The following is a 17,795-nucleotide window of genomic DNA, read 5'->3' as shown; positions in this document are numbered from 1 at the left end:
GGGAGACACAGAATCGGAAACAGGCTCCAGGCTCTGAGCCATCAGCCCAGAGCCTGACGCGGGGCTCGAACTCACGGACCTCGAGATCGTGACCTGGCTAAAGTCGGACGCTTAACCGACTGCGCCACCCAGGCGCACCTAAAGCTTAATATTCTTAATATGCAAGCTTTACACAAGTTTGTAAGTAATATATTCAGACATCTGTAAGTACATAGACAAAAAGAACCTAAATAATTTCCAAAAGATGAAATAAAAATAACTAGCAAACATTTAAAATGTTCACTTTCAATAGTAACAAAAAAAAGCACTTCAAATGAGAGACCATTTCTTTTTTAAGTTTTTTATTTTGAGAGAGAGAGAGAGAGAGAGACCATGAGCACAGGAGGGGCAGAGAGAGAGGGAGAGGGAAAACCCAAGCAGGCTCCGTGCTGTCAGCGCAGAACCTGACATGAAGCTCCATCTCACCAACCATGAGATCATGACCTGAGCTGAAATCAAGAATTGGATGGTTAACCGACTTTGGATGCTTAACCGACTGAGCCACCCAGGTGCCCCAAGACCATTTTTTGACCTATAAAATTGGTAGATATTTAAAAAAATTATAACCTGTGTTGATAAGGATTTTTTTAATGAAAGAAGAAATTACCAAGTAATCTAATTGTCCAACAACATGGAAATAGTTAAGTAAAATATGCATTGATGAAATAGGACATTACTTGGACAATAAAATAATAGTTTTTATTTTTTTGAAAATTTTTAAATGTTAGAAACGCTTATGCTATCATGAAATATAAGAAGGATTGAACAAAAAGTATGATCTCAATCTTGTCAAAATATGCATAGAAAATTTTGATAATTATTCTGTTGTAATGGAAGATGCTGGGTGAAGGGTATATAAGAACTGTCTATACTGTTTTTGCAACTTTTCTGTAAGTCTAAAATTATTTCAAAATAAAAAGTTACAAAACATATATAGAAAAATGACTGACGGGGGGCCTGGGTAGCTCAGTAGGTTAAGCATCCAACTCTTGGTTTTGACTCAGGTCATGATCTCATGATTTCATGGCTTCGTGGGTTTGAGCCTGGCACTGAGCTCTGTGGTGGCAGTGTGGAGCCTGCTTGGGATTCTCTCTCTCCCTTTCTCTCTGCACCACCCTCCCCCCCACCTTTGCGCTGTTTCAATCTCTCTCAAAGTAAATTAAAAAACTTAAAAAAAAAAAAAAAGGAGTGACAGAAAAAATGACCACATTTTAGTAGTGATGTCTACATGGTAAAATTAGCTTTTCCTTTTCATTAAAAAATGCTTTTTGGGGGTGCCTGGGTGGCTCAGTCGGTTAAGCATCTGACTTCAGCTCAGGTCATGATCTTGCAGTCTGTGAGTTCAAGCCCCGCGTCGGGCCCTGTGCTGACAGCTTGGAGCCTATAGCCTGCTTTGGATTCTGTGTCTCCCTCTCTCTCTGCTCCTCCCTTGCTCATGCTCTGTCTCTCTCACTCTCAAAAATGAATAAATGTTAGAAAAATTTTTTTAAAAATGCTTTTTTCATAACAAATTTTTACAATAAGTTATGTGTTGTAAAATCATTAAAATACTTGACCTAAAAAAATTAGGAAACACGGAGCTAAACTGAAAAGAAAAATGCCATCTACCACCAATTTGGCAGATAAGCATAAAAACATAAATGGGAGTGTTGAAAAAAGGTTGCATATAAGCAGAAGACAGGATAGAGATATCAACTGGTTAGGCATGCATCTTACAGGTAGATGTGAAGTGTGAGAGTAGAAAATAAAAATAAGGACCAGGATTTAGGAGGCAGTGAGAATTTTATTTCAGTATAGTAAAGAAGAAAACAGTTTCCTGCAAAGAGTAGATACCTGTAGTATTTTATGTGTTAGAAGAGAATTAGGCTAATTCTCTAGGTTTTTAGGGAGTATAAAGTGTAGTTGTGAGAATATTCCCAAAATGTTGGTTTTTAATAAGTTAAAATCATTTGCTTTAGATAACCATCTCCATACTTCTTTTTATCACAGACTTCTTTCTAAGCAGCTCAACTGTGCAGTGATTCAGGCCGCCTTCTGAAGATACAGCCTCTTTATGAGTGACGAAGGTAATCACCTACTCGAATTAAGTCCCTCTTGATCTGGACTTTTGTGTAAAATATTATTTGTTCAATATTAAATAAGGATGATAGAAAAATGAATATACACATTGGGAGCTGTACCTGAAAAACTGCAGCATGTTAGACATTATGGTTCTCAATCTTTTCCCATCTCAAGACCTCCCATCTCATCCTCTCTTCTGCGTCTGGATCCTCCCTATAGCAGTGATTCTGGGGTAGATTTGGTGAGTGGGGGCTATGCAGTTAGTAAAAGCACATCCTCACGCATATTCAAGTCACTTCTGAAGCTGCTCCCTTTCCCCTGTGTCGTTCTACCTGAAGAGTTATTGCTATAAGCAGAATCTTTAACATTTATTTTAGAGGATTATTGTTTTCAGCCCCTTTCTCATGTTGTGACATGCCCAGAGCTTGCTCCTTAGAGAAGTAAGCAAAATGCTGTCAGGTGTTCCTTGGAGAGGGACCATGGGGCTTCCCTTCAAATTTTAACCCTCATTCCTACTATCTCTATCTCCAGAATTAGGTTTTAAGCCCCTGGTAGGCACAGACCAAGTCTCATCCACTTTTTTTGCCCTCTTCAGGCCTAGCCTTTAACTTTGGGAAAGGTGGTTACTTAGTGAATGTTTATTGAAAATGAATGCTGTTTTCCTTAAGTGCAAATTTTATTCCTTCATGAAGGAAAATTTATTCCTAGCTATGAACAAAAAGTAAAATGCTGCATAAGTACAAACTAAAATGGAAGATATACAATGTGGAACTTGAAACAGCAGCTTTGATCTTTGGCTGCGTATTTTAAGAAGATTAAAAGGGTTATTAAACATAGGATCTAAAGATTTAACAAGATGCTTAAAAATGGCCCAATAATGTATCTAAATCTACATAAGGCTCCTGAAGGCTGTAAATGCATTGCATTGTGTGGCTGGTCACTAACAGGAACCCCTGCTTCTATGAGTGTGTTACAGGGGATTGTGCATCCAGAAGTTATCTGCTGAGTGGGGATTACAGTTGTGCCTAAACTATGAACACTGGGGAATAGCCAGTTTAAAGGACATTTTCTTTCATGCAGTTATACAATGTTATTAACATACTCATATCTGGGGAAAATTAGTCTTTTAGGCCTGTTTGCTCATCTGTCTGTAAAAGAGAATAACAGTAATTATTTCACAGACCAAGGTAAGGAGTGTATTGGCACAGTACCTGAGAAGTAGTATGTATATGCTGATGAAATGGTGGTTTTATGGTTGTTCACAAATTGTGATTCAGAATTGTGTTACAAATGCTTGAGTGTATTTGAGGTAGAATTACTATGGCCACGTTGTACTTCAACTACATTGTAGTTTATTTTGGCTCGTGTGAGCTAAGAGCAAAACATTGCTGCCATGTACAACAATGGTTTAAGGGAAAATAATTTCTCAAAGGTAAACAATTGGCATGTTCCTGGAGTTGTGGACCCATGATGCACTTGTAAGTTGAGTATTACCTAGCCCTTTTCCCTGTTGCTCATTTAATATTTATCTCTCTTTTATGAATATTGGCTATCTGATAATCTAGAAAAGACATCACAACTTCCACCATCAGGAAGAAACCATTTCATTCACAGTAACATCCACCTTTTTTTTCACTTCTACTACTTGATGCTTCTATTGACTTCCATTTGATGTCAAGTAGCTTGCAGGCCTTAGACTGTAAATGAATAATTGCCTTTCTCTATGGCATTTATAAGTCAAACTCCTTAGGCTTGAGTCATCACTCAACTCATTTTGTAAGAACATCTTTCTCTTTATTTCTTAATCCCACTTTTGGGAACGTTTTAACAGATGTAAAGAATGAAAAAACTATGATGATTAGAAATCTATGACAAAAGTCATAGGAAATAGCACAGATCTTGGCAAAAACGTGTCCATTCATAGGGCAGCACTTGTACACTTTGTGTTTTATTTTATTTATTTTGTTTAAAAATATTTCTTGAGTTTATTTGTTTTGACAGAGAGTGAGAGAGAGCATAAGCAGGGGAGGGGCAGAGAGAAGGAGAGACAGAATCCCATGCAGATTCCATACCATTAGCACAGAGCCCAGTGCAGGGCTTGAACTCACAAGCCTTGAGGTCATGACCTGAGCTGAGATCAAGAGTCAGATATTTAACTGACTGAGCCACCCGGGTGCCCCAAACACTTCTACACTTTTTATTTATTTATTTATTTATTTTTAATTTTTTTTTTCAACGTTTATTTATTTTTGGGACAGAGAGAGACAGAGCATGAACGGGGGAGGGGCAGAGAGAGAGGGAGACACAGAATCGGAAACAGGCTCCAGGCTGTGAGCCATCAGCCCAGAGCCTGACGCGGGGCTCGAACTCACGGACCGCGAGATCGTGACCTGGCTGTAGTCGGACGCTTAACCGACTGTGCCACCCAGGCGCCCCTACACTTTTTAAAGTAGAGCTGAGAAGCTGCAACATCACCCACACCACTACCATCAGTACAGAATATTCAGTAAACAAAATTACCTGTGAAGTTGTGCTTGGTTTCATAGTAAGAGAAACACATCGAGAGCAGTGACCAAGAATTACTTATACAGAATTGACAGACAGACAGAATAAAACCATTAAACAAATATCTCTATATGGGCACTGGGGTTTTCATTATATACATGTAATGTACAAATGAAATTTTGGCATGTAAAAAAGGCTGATTATGTGTCTAAAATTGAGATAAAAGTCGAGAGATAAAATTTAAAACTTTTATGTTTGTCAGATTGATTGATGTGTATTAGTATCAATGTGACTATGTTCTTTTGAGTTTGTCAGGGGATAGGGCATTTCAGTTTGGTGGCCACCAGGACAGGACATCAGGACAGAGGCACGGAGAGCGATGGTTGTTACTCTTTGGAGTGGGTTCTTTAAAGCAGACCCAGACTCTGGGTAAGCCTACATGCTAGTACCTGGTGCTAATGCCTCATGCTGTATTTCCAGAATGTGCCTTTAGCTCCTGTAACTGGGGGGGGGTGGGGTCATGGAAAGGAAGGACAGTATTTTTATGCATGTAGCTCTAGGAGGTACATGGCTTCAGGGACAACAAAGAGAAATGCCAATGCCAGAGATAACCAATTGGTAAATGGGCTAGCACCAAAAATTGCCTCAGAGAGGAGTAACAAATTTCACCTGATGTGAAACTGGTGTGAATTTTATGTTTCCAAGTGCACATGTTAGCAACAAAGCCAGCAAACATTCAGATCGGATTTTCCTAAAAAAAATTTTTTTTAATGTTTATTTATTTTTGAGACAGAGAGAGACAGAGCATGAGTGGGGGGAGGGTCAGTGAGAGAGAGGGAGACACAGAATCGGAAGCAGGCTCCAGGCTCCGAGCTGTCAGCACAGAGCCCGACACAGGGCTCGAACTTGTGAACCACAAGATCATGACCTGAGCCGAAGTCGGACACTTAACTGACTGAGCTACCCAGGCGCCCCTCAAATTGGACTTTCAAGCTGACAGTTTACTCAGACTTTCTACTTTAGCTTAAATGTGAGTGCCTCAATTCACTCCTTATTCATTTCTGCAATTGAAAGGAGGTCTTTATAGTAGGTCTTAAAGCACACTGAAGATTTATTTGCCTTAACATTTTAATTATGCTAAATGCCAATAAATGCGATGCCTTATATTCACTCTTCTGTTAGGAAACTGCCTTAAAGAAAATGCTTTACTGTAAAATTTAAGAATTATATCATAATTCGTATTTCCAGAAGCCAAGATGCTATTTCTGCATTTACCTGTACATCTAAAAATGTATCTAGATCTACATCCGTATCCATATCTGTATCTATCTGTTGTCCAGTGGTCACACTCTCAAACTTACTTATAGAAAATAGAAAATGACATATTTAGACAGAGTTAATAAGATTAAAAATCATATAAAAATTAAGGATACATACATACTTAAGGAAAAAAGGACTGCAATAAATGCAAGTAAAGGCAATAACACTTTTTCTTCCACCCTAAGGCAAACAGTTGATCAAGACCTATCTGTTAATTCTTAGATTTTTTATTCTACTTCTTTGGTTGACCTCTCTTCTATAGCACATATAACAGCACTGAAATATTACAGAGATTTGCAAGGTTCCTGTGCAAAGATGAATCACAAATTTGTAAAGTTGGCATATTTTTGCATAATTACTTCTTTCTTTGGGTTCCCACTGTATATTGTATATACGTTGGCTGTCTTCTTTCTGTACTATAATTTTTTGTTTACTTCTCTGTCTTTCATGAAACAGAATTCCTTAAAGAAGGAAATTATTCTTTTAAAAAAAAATAATCTCTACACCCAACGTGGGGCTCAAACTCATGACCCTGAGATCAAGACTCACATGCTATACTGACTGAGCCAGCCAGGTAACTCAGGAAATTATTCTCTGGATCCATAATGGATAGCACAGTGTCTGGCTTCTGAAAAGCACCCAGAAGGTGCCTGGGTGGCTCAGTTGGTTGACTGTCTGACTTTGGCTCAGGTCATGACCTCACAGCTCGTGAGTTTGTGCCCCACATCTGGCTCTGTGCTGACAGCTCAGAGCCTGGAGCCTGCTTCAGATTCTGTGTCTCCCTCTTTCTCTGCCCGTCCCCTGCTTGTGCTCTGTCCCTCTCTCTCCAAAATAAATAATCATTAAAAAATTTTAAAAAGCACCCAGAAGATCTTTAATGAATGAGTGAAAGAATGAATAAAAATTTTATAGTCTGTGAGTAAGAAACATGGAGCAACTCTTTGTATTCATCATTCTAACCCAGAAATTGATTCTGAAACAGTTAATCCTTTTTTCCCTCCTCACCTTGTCTTCCGAGTGACAGAATTTCTATTTTAGTGTGATGCCCACATGGCCACCTCCTGTTGATAACTAGTAGGCACAACTCAGTTTCATGATGGACAGATGGACAAGCCTGCTGTTGTTCTTGGCCATGATACCGTTACTATAAATGCATCAAACATACCTTTCTTCCCCCCCCCCCCTTTTTTTTTGCAAGACTATACATATTTGCTCCAAACACTGCTCTGCTATATTTGTAATATTAGAGGCCCATAAGCAGGCTCTGGAAGACAGATTAGCAGACATATTTTGAGAGACACATGTCAATCTAACACAAAAAAAGAGGACTCCATGGGAAAGAGGCCATAAAATATTGCTATTACTCAACTGAGGAGGGGTAAATTGTGCCTCTTTCTCTCCTAACATAATGGCATTGATAGGAAGAAAAATAAAGTTGCAATATATTTCTGGAAAAAGAAATCCAGATTATGCTACCAATTTGAATTGTTCAACTGAATGACCGCAGTTATTCATTGAAATTTTATATGTAATTACAAATATGAATATTAGTTGCTTCAAATTAGTTACATAAGCTACAGTTCATAGACTTATCCAAACATTGGCATGTTATTTAAATTTTTAAGCCATATACAACATCCAAAGGCATTTTAACATGGAATTTTTTTTTTGTAAGAAAAAAGGAAATAGGGGAAGAAATTTACTTATTTTTTCTCATGGGGCAGGCATGTTTATGCCACTTCCTATGTTTTTCATGTCATCTTCAGAACTACACTGTGAGATGCATTTTATTATGATGATTTTATAAAAGAGAAACCTAGGAGTCAACGATAGTAACTTGTTCATGGTCACAGAGCTAGGAATGACAAAACTAATTCCAAGGCAAGTCTTTCCAACTCAAATTTATTCTCTATTTACTGTGTTGGATCAGCCAGCATACAGCAAGTTTTCAAGGAATTTGAGTTTTAAAAATGTAACTAGCAGTGTTTAAAGGATCTTCCATATTGTGAATGATGTCTATGATGCCAGCTAAAGTAATTTCTTCTAAGTTAGGCAGGGTACTTGTCCCCTTTTCCGGATAAGAAAGTGGGTTGATTTAAAAAATGATTCAGTAATGTGCTGCAGGGAGGGGCACCTCGATGGCTCAGTCAGTTGAGTGTCCGACTCTTGGTTTCTGCTCAGGTCATGATCTCACAGTTTCATGGGTTCCAGCACCGCGTTGGTCTCTGCTCTGACAGCATGGAAGCTGCTTGGGATTCGCTCTCTCTCTCTGTCCCTCCCCCACTCACACTGTCTCTGTCTCTCTTAAAAATAAATAAATAAAAACTAAAACATAATAATAATAATAATAATAATAATAATAATAATAATAACGTGCTGCAGGGCAAGCGATCTCTGCATTTTTGGAATACCTAAGCCAGAAAGCAGAGTGTTCCAGTATTTCACAAACATTCCTTGGGAACTATTGTTCTGCTTTCTAGAAGTCATGATTTGTCTTGACTATCCTGTTTGCCTAAAGGACCCATGCCTGGGCCAACATGATGGGGTCTGACTAGAGCTCTTGGTTTCATTCTTGTTCTGACCAAAATCATGGACCACCAGTGATCTCAACTGACAAAGAGGGTTGAGGTGAAAATCACTCCAGTTTTCCAGGGCTCTCCTAGCAAGCATCAGTTTGTGGCTAGGTTTTCCTGAGGCCCACATGGATTGTTCCTGTGTATATCCAGACCCCAGGAGAACCCTGGAGCTGACTGCCCTTTTTTGTGGAGCTGGGGCAGTATAGGCCCTGAACTGCATCTACCTGTTTCAAGCATTCACTCCTTTCCCTCTGGCGTGGTGGCAGGGTCCATGTTGAAGAGAAGAAATTCTGTGTGCTTGCTACTTTCCTCATCCTACCCTCAAATAGGACTTGGGCTCACTTTCTCAGGGTGAAAGGATAAGCTATGGGACCAACAGCTGTTACCTTGCAACTAAGTAACATAGTTGCTAAAATGGATTAACTCTGTGAGGTAACAGAACTGCCATTTGCTGTCCTGGTTTTCTTGGGTAATGCAGACAGTGCCAGGGGCAATTTCTAACTGTGTTAGATGATGGTTTCTCCCAAAAAAGCAGCTTCAATTACAGTATACCTAAAAATGAGAGTTAATCAAGACAGACTTATCAATTGGCTGGGTAAAATTTGACAAGTCAGTTTCATTCCAAGTGAGTTGCAAAGGTGATTGCAATATTAGGAAACTGCTTTAGGGAGAGGATCTGGAAAATTATAATTCTAAAATGTGAGCACAATTTCCATGATGAGGAAATGGCCATTATTTATATTAAGATAGATGTCTATTTCTCTCCATTATCTCTTATTTTTTCATATTCCTTCAAATATGTTTTTCTTGTAATTTAAATTTAGTGATTAAACTATATTATAATAGTGCATTCCCATTAATGAGAGAAATGTCACCTTTAAAAAGTTGATTCAGTAGTATAAGTTATTTTGGGACTGGATTTGAGCCCAATTCCTATTAATGAAAACTATTTTCCTTTTCTTTTTCTAGGACAGTGGAATTAAAATAATCTGTTTTGTCTATTTCCAGTCATGACACATTCTAGGCTTCGGTAAATAAACCCAACTGAAAAATAACAGATTAACCAACTCTGTCTATCACTTGACTCAAAACTGTCATTTTTGATTTCAACGTTATATTCATGAGCATTAATATGAAAACTCTCTGCCAAAGGTTTGCTTTCTGTGTTTTGATTGCTTTAGAATAGAAATTTAAATCCTGAATTTCAGAAATAAATGAGGAAAGGCAGTGGGGAGAATCCTGGGGGGGAGTCAGGAGGCTGGTTCTGGTCTTGATCTGCTACCAATATGTGACTGGATGAGTCACTTTAAATTTCTTAGCATCAGTTTTGTTTGCTTTCACCAAGATGATTAGACCAGGTTAAGATGGCAAATGTTAGCTCAAACCCCTTCTCTGTTAGCTCTGATCAGTTGGTAATGGCTGCCTAGAGGGCTGCATTGGAGATAATGGTGGGCCTCTTCCAGACCTGACTGACAGGAGTATTGGGGGGGGGGGGGTAGGTGGCAAGAAAACCACTGATCTGATTTACTATCCCTGAACTTAACAACTTCTTGGGTGATTATCTGCTTCAATTTTGACTTTCATGATTTATTCTTAACTTTTCACTTCAAAAAATGGTCTCCCCATACTTGAAGACATTTTGAAAGTTTGAAAGCAAGGAGACATAGTCGTTGAGATCACCTAGCCAAAACTAGCTGATGTATATAAAGGTACTTTGTAAAAGGTAGAGCACCATTTTTGTTATTTGAGGATTACATAACTAATTAATGGTAAGTTTTCCCATGATTCCTTTCCTCTCTAATTTTTCATGAATGCTTGTTGCATGACAGATGCAGCCTCTTTCAGTAAATTTCTTAGAACTTACTCATTCCATTGATAATTAATTAAGATCAATAGGTGTTAAATTGTATTGTATAGACAGTAACACTGTGTAGATATTCAGAGAGTTAGAGGGCTAAAGCCATCAGAGTTGTCAGGTAATATTGAAGAAGTATTGAGCAGAAGTTAAATAAAAGGGCATTGTTAGGCATGAGACAGAATTTTAATAAAGCATGTAATAAGATATAAGCACAATTTAGAACAATAAACAAGAAGTTTAAGCTATTGTGTTTCAATAAGAAAAATTTGGATTGCTAATAATATTAATATTGATAATATTAACATTTATTCACCCATTCATCCCACCAGTTGAGTACTTCCAATGTGCCAGACCCTGCACTAGATGCTGGGGATACAACTCTTAGCAAAATGGGAAAATCCTTGATTTTATAGAGTTTACATCTTAGTGGGACAAGGCAGATAATAAACAAAGCATCAAGTGAGATACGTGTTACAGAGTAATAATTGCAAAGGAGAAATAGAAACCAGAGGAGGGAAAAGGGAATTGTAGTAGTGGGTTGCAGTTTTGGACAGAGTGGCTGTGAAGTACTCAATGTGAGAGTGACAATTGAGTAATGACTTGAAACACTTCTCAGGCACTCTACTAAGTGAGTTACATATACAAAATCATTAATTTTCATAGCAACTCTGTGGGAAAAGGTACTACATTATCTTCATTTTATAGATGAGACCCTAAAGCCCAGACAACTAAAATTAAGTGTAGGAGTTGGGATTTAAATCTGGGAAGTCTAGTTTCAGAGCTTATGCTGTTAGTCTATAAAGAATGGATAACAAAAGTCCTTGAAAAGGCTGTTTGAGGTCAAAGAATGATAGACCTAGAGAGAAATTTGCTGATTATCTAATCCAGTGGTTTTCACGGTGTATCAAAATCACCCAGAAAGCTGGTTAAAACCCAGGTTTCTTTACCCTGCTTCCAGAGTTTCTGATTCACTGGGTCTAGAATGAGGCCTGAGAATTGTCATTCTAACAAGTTTCCAGGTGATACTGATAGTTGGGCAACACTTTGGGAATCATTGGTTAGTCCATTGGTTCTCAATGTCTGCACCTGGGGAACTTTTAAGAGCTGCTATTCCCTATTGAATGTGGGGTACTGACAGCCAGCATTTCATTGGTCTGGGCTGAGACTCTGTATTAGGATGATATGAGTGATTGCAATGTACATAGAGGATGAAATACCACTAGTCTAGTTTAACCTTCATTTTATAGATGAAGAAACAGAGGTCTCAAGAAATTAGTTATTCCCTTCTTGTTTGGGCTCTTAGCATTCTGCACATTGTTTCTTTCTTTTTTTTTTTTAAATCTTTTTTAAATTTTTATTTAAATTCCAGTTAATTAACATACAGTATAATATTAGTTTCAGGTACACAATACAGTGATTTGACACTTCCATCACCGAGTGCTCATCACAAGTGCCTTCCTTAATCCCCATCACCTATTTTACCCATCCTCCGCCACCTACCTCCCCTCTGGTAACCATCAGAAAATAAGAGAAACTTGGGGCCCCTGGGTGGCGCAGTCGGTTAAGCGTCCGACTTCAGCCAGGTCACGATCTCGCGGTCCGGGAGTTCGAGCCCCGCGTAGGGCTCTGGGCTGATGGCTCAGAGCCTGGAGCCTGTTTCCGATTCTGTGTCTCCCTCTCTCTCTGCCCCTCCCCCGTTCATGCTCTGTCTCTCTCTGTCCCAAAAATAAATAAACGTTGAAAAAAAAATTAAAAAAAAAAGAAAAAAAAAAAAGAAAATAAGAGAAACTTATTTTCAGTTGTAATTTCTTTTTTTTTTTTTTTTTTTTTTTTTTTTTAATTTTTATTTTTTAATTTTTATTTTTTTTCTGAAATTTATTGACAAATTGGTTTCCATACAACACCCAGTGCTCATCCCAAAAGGTGCCCTCCTCAATACCCATCACCCACCCTCTCCTCCCTCCCACCCCCCATCAACCCTCAGTTTGTTCTCAGTTTTTAACAGTCTCTTATGCTTTGGCTCGCTCCCATTCTAACCTCTTTTTTTTTTTTTTTTTCCTTCCCCTCCCCCATGGGTTCCTGTTAAGTTTCTCAGGATCCACATAAGAGTGAGACCATATGGTATCTGTCTTTCTCTGTATGGCTTATTTCACTTAGCATCACACTCTCCAGTTCCATCCACGTTGCTACAAAAGGCCATATTTCATTTTTTCTCATTGCCATGTAATATTCCATTGTGTATATAAACCACAATTTCTTTATCCATTCATCAGTTGATGGACATTTAGGCTCTTTCCATAATTTGGCTATTGTTGAGAGTGCTGCTATGAACATTGGGGTACAAGTGGCCCTATGCATCAGTGCTCCTGTATCCCTTGGATAAATTCCTAGCAGTGCTATTGCTGGGTCATAGGGTAGGTCTATTTTTAATTTTCTGAGGAACCTCCACACTGCTTTCCAGAGCGGCTGCACCAATTTGCATTCCCACCAACAGTGCAAGAGGGTTCCCGTTTCTCCACATCCTCTCCAGCATCTATAGTCTCCTGATTTGTTCATTTTGGCCACTCTGACTGGCGTGAGGTGATACCTGAGTGTGGTTTTGATTTGTATTTCCCTGATAAGGAGCGACGCTGAACATCTTTTCATGTGCCTGTTGGCCATCCGGATGTCTTCTTGAGAGAAGTGTCTATTCATGTTTTCTGCCCATTTCTTCACTGGGTTATTTGTTTTTCGGGTGTGGAGTTTGGTGAGCTCTTTATAGATTTTGGATACTAGCCCTTTGTCCGATATGTCATTTGCGAATATCTTTTCCCATTCCGTTGGTTGCCTTTTAGTTTTATTGGTTGTTTCCTTTGCTGTGCAGAAGCTTTTTATCTTCATAAGGTCCCAGTAATTCACTTTTGCTTTTAATTCCCTTGCCTTTGGGGATGTGTCGAGTAAGAGATTGCTACGGCTGAGGTCAGAGAGGTCTTTTCCTGCTTTCTCCTCTAAGGTTTTGATGGTTTCCTGTCTCACATTTAGGTCCTTTATCCATTTTGAGTTTATTTTTGTGAATGGTGTGAGAAAGTGGTCTAGTTTCAACCTTCTGCATGTTGCTGTCCAGTTCTCCCAGCACCATTTGTTAAAGAGGCTGTCTTTTTTCCATTGGATGTTCTTTCCTGCTTTGTCAAAGATGAGTTGGCCATACGTTTGTGGGTCTAGTTCTGGGGTTTCTATTCTATTCCATTGGTCTATGTGTCTGTTTTGGTGCCAATACCATGCTGTCTTGATGATGACAGCTTTGTAGTAGAGGCTAAAGTCTGGGATTGTGATGCCTCCTGCTTTGGTCTTCTTCTTCAAAATTCCTTTGGCTATTCGGGGCCTTTTGTGGTTCCATATGAATTTTAGGATTGCTTGTTCTAGTTTCGAGAAGAATGCTGGTGCAATTTTGATTGGGATTGCATTGAATGTGTAGATAGCTTTGGGTAGTATTGACATTTTGACAATATTTATTTTTCCAATCCATGAGCAGGGAATGTCTTTCCATTTCTTTAAATCTTCTTCAATTTCCTTCAGAAGCTTTCTATAGTTTTCAGCATACAGATCCTTTACATCTTTGGTTAGATTTATTCCTAGGTATTTTATGCTTCTTGGTGCAATTGTGAATGGGATCCGTTTCTTTATTTGTCTTTCTGTTGCTTCATTGTTAGTGTATAAGAATGCAACTGATTTCTGTACATTGATTTTGTATCCTGCAACTTTGCTGAATTCCTGTATCAGTTCTAGCAGACTTTTGGTGGAGTCTATCGGATTTTCCATGTATAATATCATGTCATCTGCAAAAAGCGAAAGCTTGACTTCATCTTTGCCAATTTTGATGCCTTTGATTTCCTTTTGTTGTCTGATTGCTGATGCTAGAACTTCCAGCACTATGTTAAACAGCAGCGGTGAGAGTGGGCATCCTTGTCGTGTTCCTGATCTCAGGGAAAAAGCTTTCAGTTTTTCCCCGTTGAGGATGATGTTAGCTGTGGGCTTTTCATAAATGGCTTTTATGATCTTTAAGTATGTTCCTTCTATCCCGACTTTCTCAAGGGTTTTTATTAAGAAAGGGTGCTGGATTTTGTCGAAGGCCTTTTCTGCATCGATTGACAGGATCATATGGTTTTTCTCTCTTTTTTTGTTAATGTGATGTATCACGTTGATTGATTTGCGAATGTTGAACCAGCCCTGCATCCCAGGAATGAATCCCACTTGATCATGGTGAATAATTCTTTTTATATGCCGTTGAATTCGATTTGCTAGTATCTTATTGAGAATTTTTGCATCCATATTCATCAGGGATATTGGCCTGTAGTTCTCTTTTTTTACTGGGTCTCTGTCTGGTTTAGGAATCAAAGTAATACTGGCTTCATAGAATGAGTCTGGAAGTTTTCCTTCCCTTTCTATTTCTTGGAATAGCTTGAGAAGGATAGGTATTATCTCTGCTTTAAACGTCTGGTAGAACTCCCCTGGGAAGCCATCTGGTCCTGGACTCTTATTTGTTGGGAGATTTTTGATAACCGATTCAATTTCTTCGCTGGTTATGGGTCTGTTCAAGCTTTCTATTTCCTCCTGATTGAGTTTTGGAAGCGTGTGGGTGTTCAGGAATTCGTCCATTTCTTCCAGGTTGTCCAATTTGTTGGCATATAAGTTTTCATAGTATTCCCTGATAATTGTTTGTATCTCTGAGGGATTGGTTGTAATAATTCCATTTTCATTCATGATTTTATCTATTTGGGTCATCTCCCTTTTCTTTTTGAGAAGCCTGGCTAGAGGTTTGTCAATTTTGTTTATTTTTTCAAAAAACCAACTCTTGGTTTCGTTGATCTGCTCTACAGTTTTTTTAGTTTCTATATTGTTTATTTCTGCTCTGATCTTTATTATTTCTCTTCTTCTGCTGGGCTTAGGCTGCCTTTGCTGTTCTGCTTCTAGTTCCTTTAGGTGTGCTGTTAGATTTTGTATTTGGGATTTTTCTTGTTTCTTGAGATAGGCCTGGATTGCAATGTATTTTCCTCTCAGGACTGCCTTTGCTGCGTCCCAAAGCGTTTGGATTGTTGTATTTTCATTTTCGTTTGTTTCCATATATTTTTTAATTTCTTCTCTAATTGCCTGGTTGACCCACTCATTCGTTAGTAGGGTGTTCTTTAACCTCCATGCTTTTGGAGGTTTTCCAGACTTTTTCCTGTGGTTGATTTCAAGCTTCATGGCATTGTGGTCTGAAAGTAAGCATGGTATAATTTCAATTCTTGTAAACTTATGAAGGGCTGTTTTGTGACCCAGTATATGGTCTATCTTGGAGAATGTTCCATGTGCACTCGAGAAGAAAGTATATTCTGTTGCTTTGGGATGCAGAGTTCTAAATATATCTGTCAAGTCCATCTGATCCAATGTCTCATTCAGGGCCCTTGTTTCTTTATTGACCGTGTGTCTAGATGATCTATCCATTTCTGTAAGTGGGGTGTTAAAGTCCCCTGCAATTACCACATTCTTATCAATAAGGTTGCTTATGTTTATGAGTAATTGTTTTATATATTTGGGGGCTCCGGTATTCGGTGCATAGACATTGATAATTGTTAGCTCTTCCTGATGGATAGACCCTGTAACTATTATATAATGTCCTTCTTCATCTCTTGTTACAGCCTTTAATTTAAAGTCTAGTTTGTCTGATATAAGTATGGCTACTCCAGCTCTCTTTTGGCTTCCAGTCGCATGATAAATAGTTCTCCATCCCCTCACTCTCAATCTAAAGGTGTCCTCAGGTCTAAAATGAGTCTCTTGTAGACAGCAAATAGATGGGTCTTGTTTTTTTATCCATTCTGATACCCTATGTCTTTTGGTTGGCGCATTTAATCCATTTACATTCAGTGTTATTATAGAAAGATACGGGTTTAGAGTCATTGTGATGTCTGTATGTTTTATGCTTATAGTGATGTCTCTGGGACTTTGTCTCACAGGGTCCCCCTTAGGATCTCTTGTAGGGCTGGTTTAGTGGTGACAAATTCCTTCAGTTTTTGTTTGTTTGGGAAGACCTTTATCTCTCCTTCTATTCTAAATGACAGACTTGCTGGATAAAGGATTCTTGGCTGCATATTTTTTCTGTCTAGCACCCTGAAAATCTCTTGCCAATTCTTTCTGGCCTGCCAAGTTTCAAAAGAGAGATCAGTCACGAGTCTTATAGGTCTCCCTTTATATGTGAGGGCACGTTTACCCCTTGCTGCTTTCAGAATTTTCTCTTTATCCTTGTATTTTGCCAGTTTCACTATGATATGTCGTGCAGAAGATCGATTCAAGTTACGTCTGAAGGGAGTTCTCTGTGCCTCTTGGATTTCAATGCCTTTTTCCTTCCCCAGTTCAGGGAAGTTCTCAGCTATGATTTCTTCAAGTACCCCTTCAGCACCTTTCCCTCTCTCTTCCTCCTCTGGGATACCAATTATGCGTATATTATTTCTTTTTAGTGTATCACTTAATTCTCTAATTTTCCCCTCATACTCCTGGATTTTTTTATCTCTCTTTTTCTCAGCTTCCTCTTTTTCCATAACTTTATCTTCTAGTTCACCTATTCTCTCCTCTGCCTCTTCAAGCCGAGCTGTGGTGGTTTCCATTTTGTTATGCATTTCGTTTAAAGCGTTTTTCAGCTCCTCGTGACTGTTCCTTAGTCCCTTGATCTCTGTAGCAAGAGATTCTCTGCTGTCCTGTATACTGTTTTCAAGCCCAGCGATTAATTTTATGACTATTATTCTAAATTCACTTTCTGTTATATTATTTAAATCCTTTTTGATCAGCTCATTAGCTGTTGTTATTTCCTGGAGATTCTTCTGAGGGGAGTTCTTCCGCTTGGTCATTTTGGATAGTCCCTTGCGTGGTGAGGACCTGCAGGGCACTTCCCCTGTGCTGTGGTGTATACCTGGAGTTGGTGGGCGGGGCCGCAGTCAGACCTGATGTCTGCCCCCAGCCCACCGCTGGGGCCACAGTCAGACTGGTGTGTGCCTTCTCTTCCCCTCTCCTAGGGGCGGGATTCACTGTGGGGTGGTGTGGCTCGTCTGGGATACTTGCACCCTGCCAGGCTTGTGATGCTGGGGATCTGGCGTATTAGCTGGGGTGGGTAGGCAAGGTGCTCAGGGGCCGGAGGGGCAGGCTTAGCTCGCTTCTCCTTAGGTGATCCACTTCAGGAGGGGCCCTGTGGCAGCGGGAGGGAGTCAGATCCGCTGCCGGAGGTTTGGCTCCGCAGAAGCGCAGAGTTGGGTGTTTGCGCGGAGCGAGCAAGTTCCCTGGCAGGAACCGGTTCCCTTTGGGATTTCGGCTGGGGGATGGGCGGGGGAAATGGCGCTGGCGAGCGCCTTTGTTCCCCACCAAACTGAGCTCTGTCGTCAGGGGGCTCAGCAGCTCTCCCTCCCTTTGTCCTCCAGCCTTCCCGCTTT

The 17,795-nt window shown here is 39.4% G+C and overlaps 1 protein-coding gene across 2 annotated transcripts in view; it reads left to right on the top strand.

The window, feature by feature from the left end:
* Nucleotides 1-1,569: 1,569 nt before the first annotated feature.
* Nucleotides 1,570-17,795, top strand: part of SLC44A5 (solute carrier family 44 member 5) — a 344,384-nt gene continuing 328,158 nt past the window's right edge. Inside the window, exon 1 of one of the 2 annotated variants that reach the window (XM_043575297.1) lies at nt 1,570-2,105. In XM_043575297.1, coding sequence (XP_043431232.1) covers nt 2,093-2,105 — 13 coding nt within the window. In that variant the 5' untranslated portion in view covers nt 1,570-2,092. The remainder of the gene's footprint in view (nt 2,106-17,795) is intronic. The other variant, XM_043575298.1, reaches the window with a different exon arrangement.

Source organism: Prionailurus bengalensis, chromosome C1 (assembly GCF_016509475.1).
Source record: "Prionailurus bengalensis isolate Pbe53 chromosome C1, Fcat_Pben_1.1_paternal_pri, whole genome shotgun sequence".
Classification (NCBI taxonomy): domain Eukaryota; kingdom Metazoa; phylum Chordata; class Mammalia; order Carnivora; family Felidae; genus Prionailurus; species Prionailurus bengalensis.
This window is presented reverse-complemented; position numbering and strand designations above follow the sequence as displayed.